Genomic DNA, 22,123 nt, shown 5'->3' with positions numbered 1-22,123 from the left:
TGGTGCCCACTGCCCCCGTCTCACCCGATATGACACTTCAAGCAGCATTTACATCACTGATTACACCCTCTTATTATATTCCCATTACACCGCATTAAGAGCTTCAGAGCAGCACAATGGTTCTTACGTCTTGCCAAGTACGGGCTGGTACAGTGAGGTACACACCCAAACACACTCAGATACTGTCACCGACTCTCTATCACACAACCTTTCTTCGACTCTTTTCATTTCTCATGTCTTTTGTTCAATACCTGATATGAACCCCCTCTAGCTCCTGTTTGGCACAGGCAAAGACCCACCCACTGGTTCAACCCGAATTTATACGACAACAACCTCTTCCCCAATTTCTTCTACTACTCTGTTTGAAATCTCAGTGCAGTCGTCCAGCTGCACATCAGCCTCAGTTTGACTTTTTTATTAGCAGTTCCTGTGCTTCCAGCTACTTGCTTCTGGCTTGGCTTATGCCCCAGCTCTCCAACCTTGTCTCTGGCTCCGTACCTTCAGGCTTACCATGAAGTCCCACCTATGTCCTCCAGCCCCATTACCAAGGCTCAGCTCTGCCTATCCCCAGCCATAACCATTTCAGGTTTTTAGGCTTGGCCCAGTGAGCGCGAGTGCGCGTCACTCCCCTCCCCTAAGCACAGGTGGACTTTCAGGGAACGCTGCCAAATACTTTTGGTTTAGAGGGAGGGAGGGGTGTTGGCTGAGGTTGGTGGGCGTAGCAGTTTTTGTTTTGTTGTGTTTCTTAGATAACCGTTTCATGGAACGGTACCTTTTCACTCCGCCAAATCACTGACACACCTTCAGAGCAAATTTGAGTCTCTATCTCGCCTGCTCTCACTTTCATAAGTCTGCCAGTGCTGAGACAGTGCTGAGTTTCCTGACAGCGACTGAGTGCGCTCGAGAGGAACTGAAATCAAAACTTCTCTTCTTAAAAGGTCAGTAACATCTTACTGTCTCTTTTGCTCTCCTTTCTTTTATTTTTTTTTTTTCACTTACATGTACTACTATTTCGCATATCCTGAAAAAGTCATAATGAGAGGTTCATATTTTCTGTGTGTTGTGGCAAAAATTTCAAAGCATGCAAGAGCTGTCGGCTATCCACTGAGCGCCAGAATCAGACTAAAGGATGGCTGACCTTTTGTAGAATCAGGTTCCCCCGTGTACCCACTTTAAGGTGCAAATCCCTCCACGTCTCAAACTTTTTATAATAGGACGCGCAGTAAAAAAACCAAAAGGGATAACCAGCTATTCTCCGCGCTGTACAGAAACTTTCCTGCGTGTGTGTGTCTTGCAACAGATGTGCTCATAATGAAAGCCTCCCCTTTCACATAACAGCACACACTGAGGAGGAAGCAAGTGAAAGCATGACAAAGCTGGAACAGATTGAAAGACTGATATCTATTTTATTATTTATTTTTTTGCTTTTACTTGTTATGACAGAGGCAGCTTGTATAACTGCATGATGAATGAGTGATTGTGCACGATGATATTTTTCTCCAAATTTTTCCTTGTCCTCCGCACAATTCTGTCATCGAGAATCTGCGTCTGAGTGGTTGTAAGTCAACATGAAACTGTGTCACATCTCCTAATTAATTGACATAGCGGAGATAAACTGTCTGACGCCTGCCCTCTGTGAACCCATCTTGAAATTCACTTTCATTCTCAGACAACATTTATAAGATTCAGCTTCTCAAACATGTGGGGGCAGAGGTGTGACATTCACGATTATTTCACTCTTCCTGTCAGTGACCCCCCACTCCCCCCCATGAAATAGCATGAGCAACTGTTGACCTTTAGCAGTATTATTAAAGGGTGATGATGTGCCATACTGGCTGATCAATCAGATTAAAGTATTGCATTGTTTGAAGCTGAGAAACTATAATTGAATGATTAACAGAATTATCAGAATTTGTTCTTCATTCCAAGAAACTGCCGATGATTACACATTTAAACTTTTATGTAAACTAATTGCAGTTATTCACAAATCCTATCAGTTCCTAGTTGTGCTGTAAAAACAGTTAAAATGTAATTAACACAGCTTCTTCTCAGCAGGTGAACCACATTACAGACGAGTTGGTTCTTACAGGCACACATGATGGATAATTCAATAAAAGAAACGTTTTTTAAAAGCCTACCCTATAGAGACCAATGTATAGCTGTGAGGGGTTTTTTCCCCTCTAAAAAAACTTTAAAGGAGCATGTATAGAACAGACATGCTTCAGCCTGAAACCCTTATCAGCCTTCATCATTAATGAAAGAACCTGTAGAGCTCTCTTCCTGTCACAGCGGCGGTTAGATGGGGATAAAGTCGAGTAGACGTTACCCCCTGCTCTCGTCACACACCCTGGCTAAAAACCTCTGTCTGCCTCGATCTCCCGCCAGGATTGTCTCAACTGAACCTGATCCTGGCATGTCTTTTGTTACATCGGTATGTTTAACAAACATTGCCCGAGGCACATTTCATTCATGTTTGCACAATCTCACCTGTAGCATACGGTATATGATGAGCCAATATTCAATGTAAAGGAACTGAACTTGAATTTGAACAAAAGTGCATTCTATAGGCTAAATGTGTGCGAGAGCGCAAAAAAGTACTTGATTGAGAAACCTAAAGAGACGCAGCTTCATAATTGCAAAACGTTGCAATGTGTTCATTATGAGACTGACAGAGTGAATGAGTCCACACGCCTTCTTCCCACCTGACAGCGTGTGGGCATGCCCGTGTAACAGCATTTACACGTGCATGCACAGTCTCACTTTAACCTCCTTTGACACTGATGTCCTCTTGCCATAGTTGTCTTAAATGAGTGTTTTCAAACCCTGTTCGCACAGCTAAGACATAATCGTATCTATGCCAACAAAAAAGAAAATCCAATCAGCTACCCTCAAATACCCCGCTTAAGTTCAGGTTGATGCACGCTCGTGAGTTTGTATGTACACAATGGCCGAGTAGCTGTTTGTGCGTGCGTGTGTGCGTGTCCGCCCTCCTCCGTAGGACCGCGGTCCAGGTTTTGTTGTGTGTGGTTGTGTGTGTGTGTGTGTGTGGAGTTGGGCTGGGTGAGTAAGCCGCCCCTCACAGATGAATAGAGGATGGGAGGAGGCTTGAAGAGGCTGCCGTGGGTGGGAGGCCCGAGTCCTGCCAAAAAAGCTCCTTCTGTGGGATTTGTGTACTTTTGCGTTCCTCACGAAACACAGTGCTTGGCTCAAACGACAAAGCGAGCCAGGGAGGCAGGCACTCGCACTCCCAGAGGTCGGCTCGATTGAACCCTCTCTGCTTTTCATGCTATATTCTTTCTTTCCGTTTACAATTTCTCCATTTCCACCGTTCTCCTCTTTTTTTCCTTTCGCTCTGTCCCTGCTGCTGCTGCTGCTGCTTTTCATCACGTTGTAGCATTTCTCTTTAATACAGTGACTGATTATGTTCACAAACCGTAAAAGCTATGTCACCTGGGAGCAATATCTTGCCCCCAAACCAGCTCACAGAAAGGGGTTTAAATTATTATCGATATGCATTCAAATACCGTCAAGAATTAGTTATGTGCATCAGTATGTAACATTAATTATAAGGTGTATTTTGTATTTAAACTTGATTGCAACACACTAGCAGCTGCTGAGACTCAATACCTTCATGAAATACATTTAACTTTTTATTTATTATGAATTCCAGTGTTTTTTGTATTCCCCGCCAGGATCAATATCAATTATCTGTCACACATTTCTACATCTGAAATGTCAGTCACGGCCACAATCTGCATTGTGCTTGTGCAATGAAGCCTTTCACACACGAAATTGTGGGTGTTTCCTGAATGTTACCTAGATAATAGAAAATAGGCCTCTGTAACCACTGGCAACCCACCTAGCCTCAGCTGAGTGACAAGTGCAAAGAGGCATCACTCTCAGTTTAGCAATCTCTCAATTAAAACTCTACTTTGTAGAACAGGTCTGCAGGAAACAGAGAGTTGAATGTCATTCAGCATTAGGGTGTTGGATGAAGAAAAGAAGACAGGAAGGGAAAGAAAAAAAAAAGAGCATGATTTCATAATGTCTAAAAGAAAGATCTGGGTTGAATAAGTGGGTCCACCCACCTGTGTGTGAGAGGCAGCGAGAGAGAAAGCGGGGCTGGATGGTATAGTTTTAGAGACATGAGTGTGTGGGTTAGGCTAGCTGGCCTGCTTATGCTATCTAATCACTGGGAGAGAAAGCAGAGCAGCATGCCTTGATCCACCCACCCACCCACCCCAGACAAACAGCAGTTAGCCTGCTAAGTACTATATGTGGTGCCCTGCAGCTCAGGGCTGTACATGGGGGGGAACAGAGAATGAAATGTGACAGACTTGGTAGGTAACAGACATTCAGCACAATTATGTCTCATTCTGTGCTGGGGAGGAAGAGAGATGTGTCAATCTGGAAGCCACTATGGGTCATGACTGCATGTGAGAGTGTGTGTGTGTGTGTGTGTGTGTGTGTGTCAGCGTGAGTGTGTGTCACTGGTGAATGTGTTGGCCATACTCCAGCACGTTTCAGGTATAAAACTAAAGAGAGCTCATTGACTGATTTTGAACCCATATAGATATATTTGTTTTAACCCGAGGCTAAGCACTGAAACTCAAATATGCACCAGTCGGGTAACAAAAACAACCACGCGTGTCAAAGTCTTCTTTGTCTTGGATTATCAGCGGCCCTAATAACATGAATTATGTTACTGCTGAGTTGATTTTCACGGCTTCTCTTTTGTCATGTGGGTCAGACACAGACTAGTTACCGGTGTGATACCTGAGTGGGTGGGATGAGATTGGGTGCGAGTCCAAAAATAGCTGACCTACGCGTCGCACTATTGTATTTTTGAGAGTGCATGTGGTCGAATGTGGTCCGCCACGCTATGCATGCATGTGTGTGTGTGTGTATATGTGTGTGTGTGTGCCATGACAGGCATCTGTCTCCCCTGCCCTGCAGCCTGACTGGTTTTAATTAGGAGGTGCCAGAGTGCCCGAGGGCTCTCCTGCTGACACACACACACAAACACATGCGCGCACACACACAAACAGGCATACACACACACACACACACACACACACACACACACACCTGAGGGCAGACAGAGGCTGTCCCGCCAAGGCTGGCCTCCTTCTCGTTATCACCACAAGGAGTTGTCCTCGTTCACCCCACGACCCTCCCAACACACACACACACACACAAATATTCACACCAAGCAAATCAAACAAACACAATACAGAAATTCTGAAGCGACAACGTGGAAGTGGCGGCTCGGAGGTTTGACAACTCGTAGATTTTCTTTGCATTATATTTGTCTCCCACATACATTCAAGCTACCCTCCCCCACAGCAGTGAGTTCATTAAGGCCACCTGCAAAACACTGTAACTCCACGCAGCTTGTGTACTTAACCTCCCTTCAAGCTTCCGATACTGATTAGGGTGTTTGAACAAAAAAAAAGACAAAACAGGAGAAAGTTAATGCACAAACGGACAGGTCAGCAGGAAACGCCTTCACCTCACTCACCCGAGTGGCATGCTCCAAGGTGAGTTCTAATGACCTGACAGATAGGTGTATGTCTCTGTGATTGAGCGAGGCAGAGCGGTACGGTAGGTTTAACACATGCCTGCCTCCCTTTGTGTTTAAGTAACATTGCGTGTGTGTGTGTGTGTGTGTGTGTGTGTCTGTCTCTGTCCTTGGACTGGAGATAGGGGGTGTAGCCCTGGGAGGCTGCTGCGATGCTCTATCTCTGGACTGTTGGGGGATGATTGCCTCCCTTTCCTGCTTCTCTCCCACACCAAGCCACACCTGGGCTCCGACCCACGAGGGTAAAGGGCCTAAGTCGGGCTGTTGTTGTGCTTATCTGTCGCTACAGTTATTAATTCAGGGAAGGTCTGATGGTCTCTCAAGCTCCTTTCTTTCACACAACCACTTCTGATGTGTACAAGCTGGTGGAACCATATGAATGCCTTCCAAGAGACACTGTGTAAAGATGAGTGTAAGTGAGAGTGCTCTATGGTATGGGACTGTATTGCTGCTACATTACAGTCTGAGTTGTTAGTTTTCTGAGAGAAATCTTACCGCTTATGATATTGTACAGCATCAAAGTCACCATGGTATCAACTTCATGTAACGATGCTTCACACACCCACCCACCCCCCTGCAAAGTGCCAATCTGGTGCACTGGTACATGTATCGTGCTGGGCGCAGCAGGTGGCAGTAAACAGGTATGTTGAGACGCCAGACAGACAGACAGACAGACAAAACAGATGACTCTTACTCAGCCCCCTTGAGTCCTTTCTTGTTTTGTGACTTTTAGCACTCAGACTGAGCGACGAGACTCACCACATCTTGGTGAAGCCTAACACTCGCGGGAGGACAGAGGGCGGAAAGGAACCGTCATTTAGCCTGATGATTATATACTAAAGAAATACAAAAAAACGCCGAAGCACCAACATCATTTTTCTTGTTCATTAGACAATAATATAACTGATTTCATGCTTGTATTATATCCGGCATGCTATACTGTGCGCACATTGCAATTGGGCTGAAACACTTAAGAGCTGCAAAGCAAAAAAAAGTGTATTTTACATGTCACACGTCTGCCCAAGTTTGCAGAGTTTAGAACAAAGCAGTCCACACAGGTACCACTTACAGTGTGCTGCTATGACGGCAGCGACGTGTTTAGAATAGATAGCCGATCTTATACGATGGCAAATGTTGTTTTTCTGGCCGTCTGGCGGGCCTGCTAGCAGTTAGTGGCTAACCCTGTTTATATATACTAGATGCCAATGTGAGCTGGCCTCAGCTCTCACCCTGTACAAAACAGTGTAAACCACCAGGGCATGGGCTGTGGTTAGTCGATGTTTTCCCCAAAAGGGAAGTGGGCATAGCAGTCTGATGTACCCTATGATGTCTACTTGTTTGTGGAGGTTTTAACGCAACACAATTTGACTGCTTTCACAGTCTGATTGTCAGTTATGACTCGGATGATTCGGTTAGAAATATTTTAGTAGATTTGAAGGTCGAGTAACCACTAAGATAACAATCCTGCATTTCCTAGCTTTATGCTAGGAGAGGATGCTAGGATTTGTTCTTAATTGTATGTTAGATAATCAAATTGAGTTATCATCTGTACCACTGTTTTATTTTTAGGTCTGTCGGACAAAACACAGTCCTCCTTAAGTGTAAAATAAACGCAAACTGAAAAATGAAGCCAACAAGGAAGTGCCAAAAACTGCCGTTTTTTTTAAAATGGCTTCTTGAGGCTCTCTGCAAAATTGAGTCAATGTTTACAGCCTTTTACAAAAAACTGTTTTGGTCTTTATTTCCCCCTTATTGACGACACTACGAGGGGGGAATTATTACTCAACTCACCAGTTAAAATTAGGCATAATTGAGGGCGTGGATGCTTTGAGCGACAGGTGGGTGGCGTCTCAGGTCGCCAACTGCTAACTGCTAGCTGTCGGCTCTACTGCCTCAGCTCCACTGACGATCCGCCTCTTTGCACACTTTTGGATTAGCCGGGAGTTCGGCTGTGTCATCACTTCCAAGATGGAAGATCACAGAGACTACTTGCATATGTTACACAGTCTATGCCCAGGCGGTCGAAGCCCTCCTGCTGTAAGCAAACTTAATTGAAAAAAAAGAATAATTCAGTAACACAAAGGGGCGTGGTTTAATATTCTCATACAGGAAAGCCCAATGGCTTCTTCAGATCCTGTGAATGTGCTATGTCATAACATTTGGCCTGTCTGTGGAAGCAAAGGAAAATCTTTCTCTCTCTTTCTTGCTGTGTCATAAAACACACAAACACACACGCACACACACACACACTACAACACGACCTGAGGAAGCAGTATGGTAAGCCATGCTCTGTGCCATTATGTTTTGTTTCCATGAACTTGTAACAGCAAACTCTCACATTTTCGTGACGTTTAATATTTACCCAATCACCTGCTAAACAGGCTCCCTCTTCTAAACTGAAGTGGCTTATTTCTACACCTTTCTGCATAAACGTCCTCCATGTAGAGGTGGTGGTGGTGGTGGTGTGCTCACCAACTGTTACTCAAAACAGGAATCTGGCGTTGGCTTTCTGCTCTCTTCAATCTGGTTTTTGAAACCGTGGTTAAAAAAAAAGAATGTTTCTACAAAAAAGGAAAATAAAACTGCAAAACATGTTGTGGTATCTTTTTAGCGTTTGTGGTTCAATTCTGTCTCAGATATTGTCTGCTTTTAAGTAATATTTCCCCTCAAAATGAACACCATTGACTGAGTCCGCCACTTTTATAGGGTTCTGACTGCAGGGTGCCACACGTTAAAGTGTTTTAATGTGTTTTCAGTAATTAGTCTGTTGTGACTGAGTGTTTATGGGGGCTACACATACCCAGCGTGCACCTCGTTGTCTTTAACCCTTCACAGTCTGAACACGTGCACAGAGGTCTCAAAGAGCCTGTCGTATGTTAGTTTGAGTAAGGAATTTAGCTTTGGGCGGAACCTTATTTAAGAGGAAAGAGAGAATAGCAGGACTCTATTTTAAACAGGTGTTAAACTGAAACTAACTGGCTTTAAGTTGTAGCTGCCTCTGAGTGACTACTTTTAGTCCCGTACATCTCTTCATCTCAGCTTGAGACTAACCAAAAGAGGTGCACAAAATACTTTCCCAACTTTTCTCTCTCTTATTCCTTTGCTTTTTTTAACCCTCCCTCAGTCTCCCCAAACAACCCCTTCGAGTTTCTTTGCCCCGGTCCCTTTATACCAAAAATCCACTCTAACACAACTAAAAATTCATTTTGTCTGACCTAAATCAGAGGGTGTCTGCGCCATGGGCTTATTACACAGTGCGCTTAAACTTGTGTTGTGGAGGAGGATGGGGTATTATTATCTTCCAGCTACCCACCCTGCTATAAAAACTAGTGGTGCGACATCTCCACAGCGCAGTGCTGCTGCCCTCCCTCCCTTCCTCTCACTCTCTCGCTCGCCCTACATGAGCCACACACAACAGTGAGCCTGACTCTTTACTCCACACTAGCCACTCTGCTACACAGACAGACCCAAGAATCACACTCCGTTCTCCTCTGTTGCGCTGCTTTAGCTTCTCTTCATTGGATATTCCTCCTTGGGTGTTTTTTTCTTTTTTAAATGTATTTTTGTGAATGGGCATCCGTGGCCGGTGTGGGGAGCTTGTGAATGGACTGACCGCCTGGCTGACTGATTGACAGACCGGCAAAAGAGAGAGGCAGCTGTGATTCAATTAAAAAGGGCAATGCTGAGAGGTCAAGCGAGGAGCAACAGAGCCTCTTAGTAGTCTGGAAATACAAAGACACGTGAGGGGAATCAAGAAACCGAAGGCACGGTAGGTGATGGGTGCTGAAAGCTGTGGAATGCTGGCGAACGTATCAAGACATGTGTGAATTTCTGTGGAAGCCAGAGTTTTGGAGTATGCACATGGGTGTGTGTCTGTGCGTATATGTCCACAATAATTTGTCACATTGTTTCAGAGTCTGCGTGTGTGCGAACAAGCTTGCACTTGTGCGTTATGTTACAGTGAGCACACGTGCAGCACTTTAAAGAGTGTTGTAGCTCCAGATCATAAAAGCGTGACAAGGTGCAAACAGGTCAATAAAGTCACTTAATGGCTCGTGTAATCATTTAGGCTGGAGTGTAAATATTGTGCTGTAAAATTCTGGAAATAGCATGAGCGTTTATAGCATCGCAGCACGTCTTGGAAACGTCAAACATAGTAGTTTAAGTGAGCTTAAGTATGTGTTTTGCCTCCAACAGTAATTATACATTGCACTTTTAGATATTCCCTATCTATACGACATTCTCTTAAATCCAAAATAAATACTCAGGTCATTCATAAAGATAGAGGGGATGTTTGTGAGTGGGGACAAAATAAAAACATGTTATGGATTTGAGTCTGAGCTGTAAATTACTGTTTACAACAGACTTGTTGTTTGCCAGCTTATAAACCTCTTACCTCATGTAGTCGCAAAATGCCGTGACCAGTATCATCATTAGAATTGTTAACCAGTTTTTGATTGTCGTTCATGTCTTAAGATTTGTTTGTTTTAGCTCACCAAATGCTCTATTTAAATTATGAGCACGACAATTGTTGAAAATGGATACAATTCGGTGTAAGAGGGAAATAAAATACACGAAATTAAGCCGTATGTGAAAAATTTATATTGAGGGTTCTTCAGTTTGCATTGTGTCGGATACTGTAATATTTATAAAGTCACTTTAAAAAGAGTACCTTAAGTTAGACACCTTCTTAGCAGGCTCACAAAAGTCTTTCACAAACACAAAATAATTAATTATTAATCAATGTCATATCGATTACGTTTATATAAGTTTGCTAGATCACATATTTTAGCTCTGATAATATCTCATTAGCTGCAGTTAGTTTTTAACCTGCACCTGCACCGTGGTTAATAAAAGGCATATTGCTTTTTTATTCACTTTCTTTTTTAATTTCAACAAGTTATGGTAATTCCTTTAAAAATTCTAAAGTAAGAAATTAAATGAAGGATACAAGGCATGATTATAAAACTGCAATAATATCCCTGATTTAGAAAATATATTTTTGATTTTATATTGTACCATTCTCAAAGACTCAAAGATAATTTGGGGGGTCTTCGTTCAAACCGAAACTTTGAGAAACATCGGGTGAATCTGTCCTTTAGATAGCAACAAGTCTAGAAGCAACATTCTAAATCACTGAACCGATATTCAGCAGCGAACCCTAAACTTTTGTTTACTTTGGGGGTGAGATAGCTAATGGTGTGTAGCTGAGGGCCCCCCTGAAGGCTCGAGAGATGACATTTAGTGCAAACAGGCTCTTTAAGGAGCAGAGAGAGTTAAATTGGCCTCCAGATCTCTTAAGACCAGACTCAGTGTTTTCTTCAAATATTTAATTTCATCACACTGATAATACAGGCAACATTAGTATTAATCAAAGGCGTAAATTGTAGATTATTTGCTGAGATAACAGCAGTGAAAAATTAAATCTAATAATGAATTTATTGGTGCACCCGTTGAACCATTTTAACAAGAATCTCTCTTATTTAAAGTGAGGTTTTATGGTGACACGCGCAGACAACTTTTTTTAAACCAAAATGTTAATATCTAATAAAAGTAATTCTGTACTTACATTAACGATATGTATGACAGCACAATCATTTCCTACGACATTTGTTTTATAACAGCGTGAATGTGGAATAAATGTGCACCAAACTGTGCACCAAACTCTGTGTAAACTTCCCATAAATAACTTTCAAGCGATCCTCAACTTTTAAGCAAAACTTGAGCAGTTAAATGCTCAAATTTGGCCCAGACATTTCATCATTATTGAGAAGATAAAAACACAACCCGGTTTGTGTAACTGGCATCATCTGCTGTTCACCTGCTCAAGTTGACAGCAATTAAGAATTTAAAATCTCCCCCTATGCAGCCTATAGGCTCCAGACAATTGTCATTTAAAACTCCAACCAAGGAGGTGTCTCCTGGAGAAACAGGTGCACTGTGGTACTGGTGATAATGGACTAGCTTACACAGTAGGTCAAATCAATGTCTTCCACTAATAAGGGGTGGATTTGGGCTGTCAATACTCTAAATTATTGTCCGTCTGTGTTGTTCAGCAGGTGTTTGCTATGGGCGGTTGGTGACAGGGGTAAACTTTGGCTGCTGGTGATTTAGCATGTGGGTCAGGTGGATGCACTGGTCTGACAGGGATAAACTAGGCCTGGGTGTTGTAGCTTACGGGCCAAATGAGTGTCTGCCCGTGACAAGGGTTGAGATGGACATTAGCTGCTGATTTGTGGCCTGAGCGGTCAGGGCTGGGGACAAGTTAGCCGCCCTACTCGAGGCATAATGATGATACAGCTGCAACAGGGACAGAGAGAGGAGGAGAAGGAAGAGGAGGAAGAGGAGAATGATTAGGAGGTGGTGGTGGTGGTGGTGGTCAGATCCCGGAAAGCAGATGAAGTTCTTGGGACAAAGACGACGCTGAATGGAGGTGACACATAATTTGGGGTGGGAGTGCTGAGTTGAAAGTGTTAGTGACTAAGTGAGGCATGAGAGGAGACGTGGCCGGTACAGGCAGGCGGATAGAGAGAGACAGACAGGAAGGCAGGACTGTCCATTAGAGGTCAGTTTATTAATTGAGCTGATACCGAGAGGTATGAATAGTTTTCACGCATTGGAACTGAAATTCCTGTTAAGTAAATAAATTCTGCGATGCATGTGCGATAGACAGCGATCGGTGCTACAGCTGACGATTGCAAAAAAACATGATTTGGACTTTTTATTTATTCAGAAAACGTGTCACCTAATGATGGCAGGTTGTTATAGGCGGACAATCATTAACTGAGTGAGTTTTTTTATCGGGAAGAAAAAAGTGAGGTTGTCCTTCCTTGACTTTACTGGAAGAGTAAGATGGATGAGGAGCCAAATGACTTAAACAGTAATTATCAGAGTCCTTTCACAAGGCGTCCCCACCCTGGCTGCTCTGTTGGCTGAACGGGGTGGGGTGGGTTTGGGAGTGGGGGGGGAGGGTAAAAGGGTTAAGGCTGTTTGGCTGATGAAATGTCGCTCCAGGACCTTGTGGTGGGAAAGCTGTGCCCTCCTCCCCTCCCTGTCTATGTGGCACATCCTCCTTAGATCCTCTCCACATTGTAATTAGGGGCCGGCCGCTAAGCGCTAGCGCGAGCTAGTGGCGGGCAAACACTGGGAACGGAGGGGAGTGGTGCTCGCTGGGGCACCAGGCGAACAAACAGCAACAGCAGCACGTGTCTCATAGTTCCAGGAGTGGGTGGGATGAGTCGAGAGCAAACGAATGACAGCGGGTTCGCCAAGCCCTCCCAGTCGGACTCTTTTTTTTTTTCTCTCCCTCTTATCCCCTCGGTGTTGTTCCAAGCTCTGCACTATTGTTTGCCTTGGCAGGCTGTTACAGGGAGGGGCCCCTCGGCTGGTGTTTGTGCAACCTGTTAGGGAACTTTTAGGGCCATCTGATCTCTCCCCTACTCTCTCACTGGCGATTCTCTCACCTTCTACCCGGGCTATAACTTTTATCTGTGTTGTGGTGTGAAATATAATAGAAAAAGGATATCGCTCTGTCTTTCTGGAGGCAACATTAATCTGCACAACAGATCAGTGAACAACGTTTTATAACGCGGCGTGCGTTACCTGAGCTTACAGCACAGGATTAGCACAACACTGTGGTGTTTGTATGAAACTTTATACGGATAGAATCCCAGTTTCTGTTCATCATTCATTATTTCTATTTTGAATATATAATTTCATCAGCTGGCAACTTTTCCCTGCTGCTCTTTTGTTCCAGTTTTCCCATCGGAGTAGTTTGCGGTCGCGCTACGCAGTAGGTCTGTGGTCCTATATCCTATACCACCACCCCCTCTATAGACATTTTTAATTATGACCACACTGTATCAATGGCATGGACATAGCAACAGTTACCTAGCAACAAGATGGACAAGAATAAACTACATGTAAGATTGGTATCCAAGTTGTATACCTGCAGGTGAACGAAGGGATTTTCTGAAAAAGGGGGGGGGTTTTTCCCTCTCTGGTGTGATCCCCTGCAGCACAAAAGCAAGTGTGTGTGTGTGTGTGTGTGTGTGTGTCTGTGTGTGGCTTCAGTCCTGGCCCATTTAGAGCCAGTCAACAATGCAGCTGTGGTGAGCGGGCCCGCTTCAAAGTATTTATCTACACATGCCTCCAGTGACCACCAAGTGTGGAGTCTAAGTTTAAGCTCTATTCATAGCTGTGAATGAATGAGCAGCCTGCCAGTGGACGTTTTATCGCCGTGGCTGTAAACAACAGCACAGTGAATCAACAGGTAGGAACTCAGGCAGCTGTGGAATGAAGGTTTTTAAGAAAAGTGTACAGAGATTTTGCGAGCCCATCGAAAAAACAATATCGAGCTCTTAGTCACAGAGACGTAAATCAAATGAGAGGGGAGAGGATAGACTGCAAAAGTAAGCATTTTGACAGGATACAGTATCTAGAGTACAATCTGACCTCTTTTGACGTTCTCTTCATTTCTCACCACATCCCAATCGCACGCGGCATTGTTCAAATGAAGGTATCGGGCTTGCTTTGTGCTCGTATCTGGTAGAGAAAGTCGAGAGGGATGAACGTCGCACACTTTATCACAGAAGCTCTCACGCACTTATCAAGTGTCGAACAGAAGCAGCAGCAAAAAAATGTTACTGCGACAAAAAGTCGACTCTTGTTTAATGTGTCACCAAGATGATGGGTTTCCCTTAACTCACACAGTCGAAACACGTCCGTACCAGAAATCGTGATAGCACATTCAAGAATAAATATTACAAGATGTGATGTTTGCTGAAAATGAGACATGCTGTATTTACCGCTTGTTGCCTTTGCTGCACAGATGGCACACAAACAAGCAAGCCTACAGTATATTTTAATAAAGCCAGACTGTCACTCATTGTTGTTAACAATATCAGCTTCGCTTAGGAGCCTCCATCTATTCGAGTATCAACACTGTCTAAAAATTCCTTCATCTAATGAATGGATGCTGCTTGTCATCAGTGACAATGAGATGTGGATAACTTGACACTCCTATTGCACTCTTTAAATCAATGTTTTAGAATAATGAACTGCTGCAGTATTTGCTTTAACGTGCCCTCATCACTGTCCCGTTGGCACTTCCTCCTCAAGAGAATCACTGCTGTAAAATCAAGTGCTGCTTCATCACAAGATAACACGTTTATGACACCGACTCGTCAACAGGAAATCAAAGAGGACATGTTTAAATGAATCACTGTGTAAGATTCTCCAGGTATTTTCAGACCAAAAACACTCAGCTGCACAATAAGAACTTTTTTTTTACTTAAGTTGTTTATTATTCAAACAAAGATGGTATCCTTGTGACATTTCTCCTTGTTAATTTGTTGTACGCTTGATATATTCAGGAATATCTCACTTAGGTCAAAGTCTCTTTTACAAGACAGACCTGAGAACAAATTGCACAACATGAACAAATATTTAAAAGCTTGATCTTATTATCTATATTAATGTTATTTTATATCTATATCGCTGTCGTATTTTTGGGGATGTACAAAATTGCTTTTTTTTAATGATAGAAATGTGTGACAGACTGAATATTCTTTTATCCAGACAGACTATAAAAAGTCTTGAAGGACTCTTGAAATACCTTCAAAACTGTTGTTAAATGACCTTCCAGGCTTTTGAAAGATTACCAGGGATTTATAACATTACATGAGACGCACAACACGAAATACCATTAGTAAAATTATAATAGTGAGGATTCGTGGAGGCTTTAAGAGCAACATGCGGGTCCCACAGAATGATGTCTTTTTCAGTGTTTAAGTGTCACTAAACAGTGCATTGTTATTGCCTTCTATCTAGATAACAGCAGAGAGGAGAATGGTTCATCACAGAGAGGAGGACCTGATTGGGATCCCCTTCCCAAATCACAGCAGTGATGTCCTCTGCAGCCTCAATGAGCAGCGCCGTGACGGGCTGCTCTGCGACGTCATCCTCATCGTCCGTGACCAGGAGTACCGCACCCACCGCTCCGTTCTGGCCGCCTGCAGTCAGTACTTCAAGAAGCTCTTCACAGTGGCCAACGCCGACGGCGGGGATCATCATCACACGGCGGCCGTGTATGAAATCGACTTTGTGGCCCCGGATCCCCTCACAGCCATCCTGGAGTTCGCCTACACGTCCACTCTGACCGTGACGGCGTCCAACGTGAAAGAGATCCTGAACGCAGCTCAGATGCTGGAGATCCCCTGCATCATCAACGTTTGCCTGGAGATCATGGACAGCGGGGGTGGAGGAGGCGGCGGAGGAGGCGGAGGAGGGAGAGCGGAGGAGGGAGAGGAGGAAGAGGAGGATGCAGAGGAAGATGAGGAGGAGGAGGAAGAAGAGGAGGACGAGGAGGAGGACGAGGGGTCGAGGAAGGACGAGCAGGAGGACGAGGAGGACAATGTCAGCGAGAGGTCGCTGCAGTCGTCGGAGAGCAGGGGGGAGCAGACGCCCCCGGGGACGGAGGACTCACCGCCTCCCAGCACCTCCAAGTACCACCAGCAGTTTGACCTGCACAGAGAGTCGTCCCAGTCCCAGTCTCCAGACACCATGAGAGGGAAACAGGTACTTCACTGGATATTTTATTCCTGTTACTTATCTTGTATTTTCATGGGGAAAAAAACAATACTTTAGAATTCTAAAGTTCTAAAGGCTGATGATGCTGTCTTGTTTTGCAGGAGAGTATGGAGAGTCGGGCTTTGAAGGATTTCTCCATCGAGTCTCTCCTCCAGGAGGGTCTCTACCCCCGTATGTCAACACTGGACAGGAGGGCCAACTTCTCTCCTCTCCTGCCAGGCTTCTACCCCTCCATGTGGGCCGCCGAGTTCCCAACCTTCCCCAAGCAGCTCCTGAACCCAAACCACCACCACCACCAGCATCCCCACGCGGGGGCACCACAGCACACCAGGCTCCCCCACGCCTTCCCCATCTGCGCTCCGCTCGACGCCTCGAGGCCCCTCGATCTGGCAGCGAAAAGAGGGATCATAAAGGAGGAGATGAAAGAGGAAATCCCGCTCAGCCTGCTCCACGGCGACTTCCTGAAGGAGTTCGTCAGCTCGGGCCTAGGCAGCACCATGAACACTGGGTCAGTGCCATCAGAAGGTCACGCTCTGGGTCCGATAAAGGATGAGGCCGACTTCCGGTCGTACCTGAGCTTCCTGAGCTCCGCTTCCCACCTGGGGGCGCTGTTCCCTCCCTGGCAGCTGGAGGAGGAGAGGAAGATGAAGCCTAAAGCGTCGCAGCAGTGTCCAATCTGCAACAAGGTCATCCAAGGAGCTGGGAAACTGCCGCGACACATGAGGACACATACTGGGGAGAAACCGTACATGTGCACTATCTGTGAAGTTCGATTCACCAGGTATGTGAAGCAGCACTTCTCATCAGATCATCATTAGTTCTCTTTAAGTGTTCCACATTAATAGGCCACACAGAGATCTTCCGGTTCCTGTGTGTTTTGACTTCAAAGCACCGGGTTATGTAAATCCACAGGGTTAACGGAAAAAGTACCCCATTCTCTTTTGACTGAGGTTAATGTGTTTTCACCAAGAGCTGAAAGTGGAAAGCCCCCTCCGCTGGTTTCTTTGTATTAGTGATATGTCACTCACCAACATCCTCCCGCTTTGGCATATTTTCCACCTTTAATGTTGTCAGTGGAGACAAATCATCTTTACTATTTTAAAATGTGCAAATGAAGATCTAAAAAAGGGCCAAGACAAGCAATGTTGTAATCTACGTGTTAACCTTTCCCTCCACAACACACTGTACAAAAACATGTGGTTTTGTTCTTTTCTCAGACAAGACAAACTCAAGATCCACATGAGGAAGCACACCGGTGAGCGCCCCTACATCTGCCTCCACTGCAACTCCAAGTTTGTCCACAACTACGACCTGAAGAACCACCTGCGTATCCACACGGGCGTCCGTCCGTACCAGTGCGAGCACTGCTACAAAAGTTTCACGCGGTCCGACCACCTGCATCGACACATCAAGCGGCAGAGCTGCCGCATCTCCCGCCCCCGGCGAGGAAGAAAACCAGCCGCTTGGCGGTCCACACCCACCAGCAACTTCCTGTGCCCACCTACTGCTGCCACCAACCGGTTTGAGGAGAACGGGTTAGGCCCCGCGTACCAGGGGGTCAAGGGTCACGGACTTGGGGAGATGCTCGGCAACAGGGGTCTGGGTTTTAAGAGCGGGGACGGCGCGGGCCGGGACAGCAGGGAGGACCGGCGAGCGGAGGGGAAGCGCATCGCAGAGGGGGAGAAGGCAGCAGCGGGGAGGCAGAGGGGAGTGTTTGCCTTCGCCCTGGCTGGAGAAGAAGTGCTTACCCACTCTCCTTTTTATGCCGCGACCTCCGACCCCTGGACCATGAGACTGGAGCGTGCTCCACCCATCCCTGAGCCGGCCAAATGAACTGTGGTCCGTGGCAGAAAAAACAAAAAGACAAGAAAGAAAAAGTCTCTTGAATCTCTGCGTCTGTTCTGCTCCAGGAAGCTAAAGCCCCTTTTTCAAAAAAGTGAAAGTGAGATCAATGAGCCTTTTGAAGCCTGCTGAGTCGCAGTAGTAACACAGACGTGTTGTTTTGATGGTCAGACACAGTCTAATTAAATCATTTCAAAGATGTCACGTTAAATAATTGTTTACAAATATCTTGATAGCATTTAAGAGGCAAACAGTTTGACACTGCTGATGAGGAAAACCATCGGAATGCTGTTATATATATTATTTGCATTATTTATCTGCAAGGTTGTCTAAAATGCTATTAATTCAAAAACAACTCATTTCTACAATGTCCTCTGAAGCAAGACGCGATGAGGCTTTTATACTGAAAAGTATTCATACACAGTAATGCTGAATTAGTGACTATGATGAATGTAAAATAAAATATTACATGTACAAAAAGAGTCAAACATGTATTGTAGAAAAGGGTTATTATAACAGTTCAGTCTCATAATGAAAGGGAAGTGAAGTAGACGTAAATTAATCAAATACAATTTAAATAAATATATAAAAATAAGCCTTCATCTAAACAAATCACAGTGAGTTTTATTTTGAATAGTTGTGTTTTAAGTGTTAAAAAAGGACCAGTGCTTTAAAAACACATTAAAAAGGGTTTATTAGAGCAGGGCGTAGTCTGGCACATGTCCTGTATGTTTGATCCTGACATTGTTATTTAATGATATTCCAAAACAAAGGGAACCCACTTGAAGTCTAATAAATCAGGACATTTGATAATGTGTTGTTAGCCTTTCACTGCCTTGTTCTGATTTAAGCTCCTCCTCTGCACTATTGTACATAGACACAAACTTTTTGGCCATGGTGTTGTTAATTACGGTTGTGTTGCTGATGTAAAAAAATATATATATATATATATATATTGATCTTAAAAGGCATCCATCCAAAGATGTGTACTTTGATATTTCACAGACTTGAATACGACTTTGTTTAAATGTTTATGAATATGTGTCTTCAGAGGATGTATATTTCTGACTAATCAACTGTCGCTTTAGCTAAACAGTATGCTTGTGTTTTCTCTGCTGCAACAAATCAAGAGGGCTTCAGCCCCGACTTTCATATAATGTTTCATCTCTGATTTGTGTATAAAGAAGTGATTTGAATTTGAATTGAAATGGGAAAGTATTTTCTTGCTATTTATGCATATTTAAATGAATGAGCCTTGGCTATATTTTGCAAATCTGTTTTATAAAGACACTAAATGTTGAACTTCTTCTTTCGGAGTATTTTCTTTTTCATAAAATGACCAAGTCGCGTACGTGTGAATGTTTGTATGTATTGTTCTATCTTTGTGAGGACCAATTACAGATTTGACCTCGACAGTGACGACATTTTGGTCGGTCTTTGAGGCATTGCTCGAGGTGAAGTCTTGGTTTTAAGGTTCGGGGTTGGGGTTAGGTATTTAGTTGTGATGGTTAGTTTGAAGAGCAAGAGAATCCGTTGTCAGTAAAGACCGTGACAAGGGGATCAAATATATTTGTTTGATGTGTACATTTTTTCTGAAACTTTTGCATTTCGCATAAAGTTTGCTACTTCTGTAAAATGATTTAAATCAACTGGTAAGTAATACTATTTGTTTTATTTCCATGGAACATATTTAGCACGGACCAACGCACCACACCACAGCATTTACCCCTCTGGATGGGTCGTTAAAATGTGCAAAACTCAACAACAAAATACGTACAAAACAGCACAAAACACAAACATTGATACAATAAATAAAATAAAACCCTGCACTATATTAAATCCTAACTACATGAATGATCCTTATTTAAAAGCTGTGCCAAAATGATCTCAGTCATGATCCAATTTGATCTGTGGGTGAGGAGCTCCACATAATGAGGATTTAGGATAACCAGCCTGTTACCATCCCATTAATGCCAGAAACCCTGAGAGGTGCCAGCAGGTCACTGAGCACCTTGGGTGGTTATTTAGGCCTTTATGGATGAATATTAGCAAATGAAATCAACATATTTAGCTTCTAAACAACATATCAGTGGTGGGATCTTATTGACTTCCTTTTTTTAACAGCATGATTATATATCATCTTAAGAGGCAAGACTGTAGGAGACGCTTGTGAACAAGAAGTTACACAACAACTTAAATGATAAAAAGGGAAGTAAAGCTGGTACACTACCTGCCACTCTGCTGTATTAGTTCACACCCACACAAATAAGACCACAGAAGGAGCTCGATCCTCAGCTGGAGGCTACGGTATTATTATTTATTTACTGTAATGTTAGGTCGCACAACAGCTGACATCCCTGCTGAGGTCAACTCTGCATTTGTGCCACTATGAGTATCTATGAAATAATAATGATAACACATGGAGAGTGCTGATAAAATGTAATAATAATCAAATAAAATATAGCTAATCATCCAATCCATTCCCTCAGTGTCAATACGCAGCAAGTCAAAAGCAATGAGTTACAAAAGTCACTGTTAAAAGGTGAGCATTAGACGTTCAGAGGATGAAATGATTCAAGCTAATGTTAGCATTTGAATGCTACAACAGTATACTGTATACGTGAACTCTGTATGACTGATTACAGCAACAGTTATCTTCAAGAAGATTTGATTAAGGTATCGAATGATCAAATTTAAGGATATTAGAACCAAAGTAAATCATAAGAACGGCAACACATACCTCATTTGTCAATGAGAGGTGTATTTATGGATCAATAAATAATTTAATATTAATGATGATTATGCTGCTGAGACTGATATTTTTAGCTGTATTGATCAAAACTTTATAGTCAGATCAGTCCGGTTTTGTTATTGACTGAGAGTTTATTGTTTGTCTTCTTAATGCACGGTCACCAGAAAGCAAGTTGAAGAGCGTTTTCTTTCCCCAACGTTTTGTTACAACACTCTTGTTTTCATGACTTAAACGTGCTAATTTCACTGGCTGTGCTTCATACTGAGCTCGTCCGTTTCTCTGCCCTGACCTCTAGTGGAAAACAAGTGGTACTGTAACTGACCCTGTTTATATTCCCTAATATTAAAACTATCCAAAATGACACGTTCATCTGAATATACACTGTGGGACCAATAATAAACAGACAAAACGTCTGAGACTGACGTTGAAGTGACAGTGATTATAAGATTAAAAGCACAATAAAAACTACTGCTGCTGACTTTTTCACCATTTTAAATGTAAATGGTTTTCCACCCAGTGGCTCATGAAAGTAATAATATCTCACTTTGAAACATGCTTTCCATTCTGATGCGACCGTTTCCCTCTGGGGGGCGCTAAAGATTTAAGTTTAACTTGTGGCAAGAATGAATTTGGATTTTCGATTCCAAAGGTAATTCATATTTACCTAGCAGCATTTAAATAATCACAAAAAATATGTTTTGCAGTGGAAGATGTGTTTCTTTCTTTTCTTGTTTTTAAATTCTGGTGAAAGTCTATAAAGATCAATTGAGGACATAAAATAAAAGGGCCTGTGGTGAAAGCTTTTTTTAAGACACGTACAGAACAAACCACATCCTTTCATGTGGGGCAGAGACGGTCTGCAGCAGCTGCTTCCTGTTGGTTTGACTTATTTCTTTGCACAGGGTTTATTGACGTGATGAAGGGTTGCCTTGATAAACGTGTGCACCTACATTGATGGAGTGACTCAGGAAATGTCACAGGAAGCAATAGCCTAAAGGAAAGTTCCAGTATTTTTCAAATGACTGCAAACTCTTTAAGTAGAATATCTTTCAGCAACAACTTATTAGGATGTTAGCCAATGTCTAGGTTTAAATTGCAAAGTGATATTTCAAATGATATTTCAACTGAAGCTATATTTGAAACGACTTGTAGGCAATTCTCTGTCATTTAATCAGTGCCCCTTCACCTAAACCTAAACACAGCATATTGTAAAAATGCTTCAATAAGCTACTGACAGGAACATTCAAAAGCTCTGACTAGTGGTGCAGGTGAATATTCAGAAGTCAGAAGATATTTTGGGACTTATTAAGAATCTGTTGTTAGTTTCTGTTCCTCTTTGGCCATCTATAACTTTTATA

At 43.3% G+C, this 22,123-nt stretch overlaps 1 protein-coding gene across 1 annotated transcript; it reads left to right on the top strand.

Moving 5' to 3' along the window:
• The first annotated feature begins 808 nt into the window (after positions 1-808).
• On the top strand, positions 809-19,309 carry zbtb7c (zinc finger and BTB domain containing 7C). Its single transcript, XM_079179647.1, has 4 exons — positions 809-938; positions 15,413-16,159; positions 16,273-16,952; positions 17,389-19,309. The coding sequence occupies exons 2-4, from the start codon at positions 15,431-15,433 to the stop codon at positions 18,002-18,004; spliced, it is 2,025 nt and encodes a 674-aa protein (XP_079035773.1). The 5' UTR covers positions 809-938; positions 15,413-15,430; the 3' UTR covers positions 18,005-19,309.
• The last annotated feature ends 2,814 nt before the right edge of the window (positions 19,310-22,123 follow it).

The sequence above is a fragment of the Pholis gunnellus genome, assembly GCF_910591455.1.
Source record: "Pholis gunnellus genome assembly, chromosome: 18".
In the NCBI taxonomy this organism is placed as follows: domain Eukaryota; kingdom Metazoa; phylum Chordata; class Actinopteri; order Perciformes; family Pholidae; genus Pholis; species Pholis gunnellus.
This window is presented reverse-complemented; position numbering and strand designations above follow the sequence as displayed.

Bases quoted from the DNA above. Each gene is read 5' to 3' on its own strand.
- zbtb7c (XM_079179647.1), top strand. From the start codon at position 15,431: ATGGTTCATCACAGAGAGGAGGACCTGATTGGGATCCCCTTCCCAAAT. The intron at 16,160-16,272 runs GTACTTCACTGG...CTTGTTTTGCAG, and splicing joins ACACCATGAGAGGGAAACAG to GAGAGTATGGAGAGTCGGGC. The intron at 16,953-17,388 runs GTATGTGAAGCA...TTCTTTTCTCAG, and splicing joins TGTGAAGTTCGATTCACCAG to ACAAGACAAACTCAAGATCC.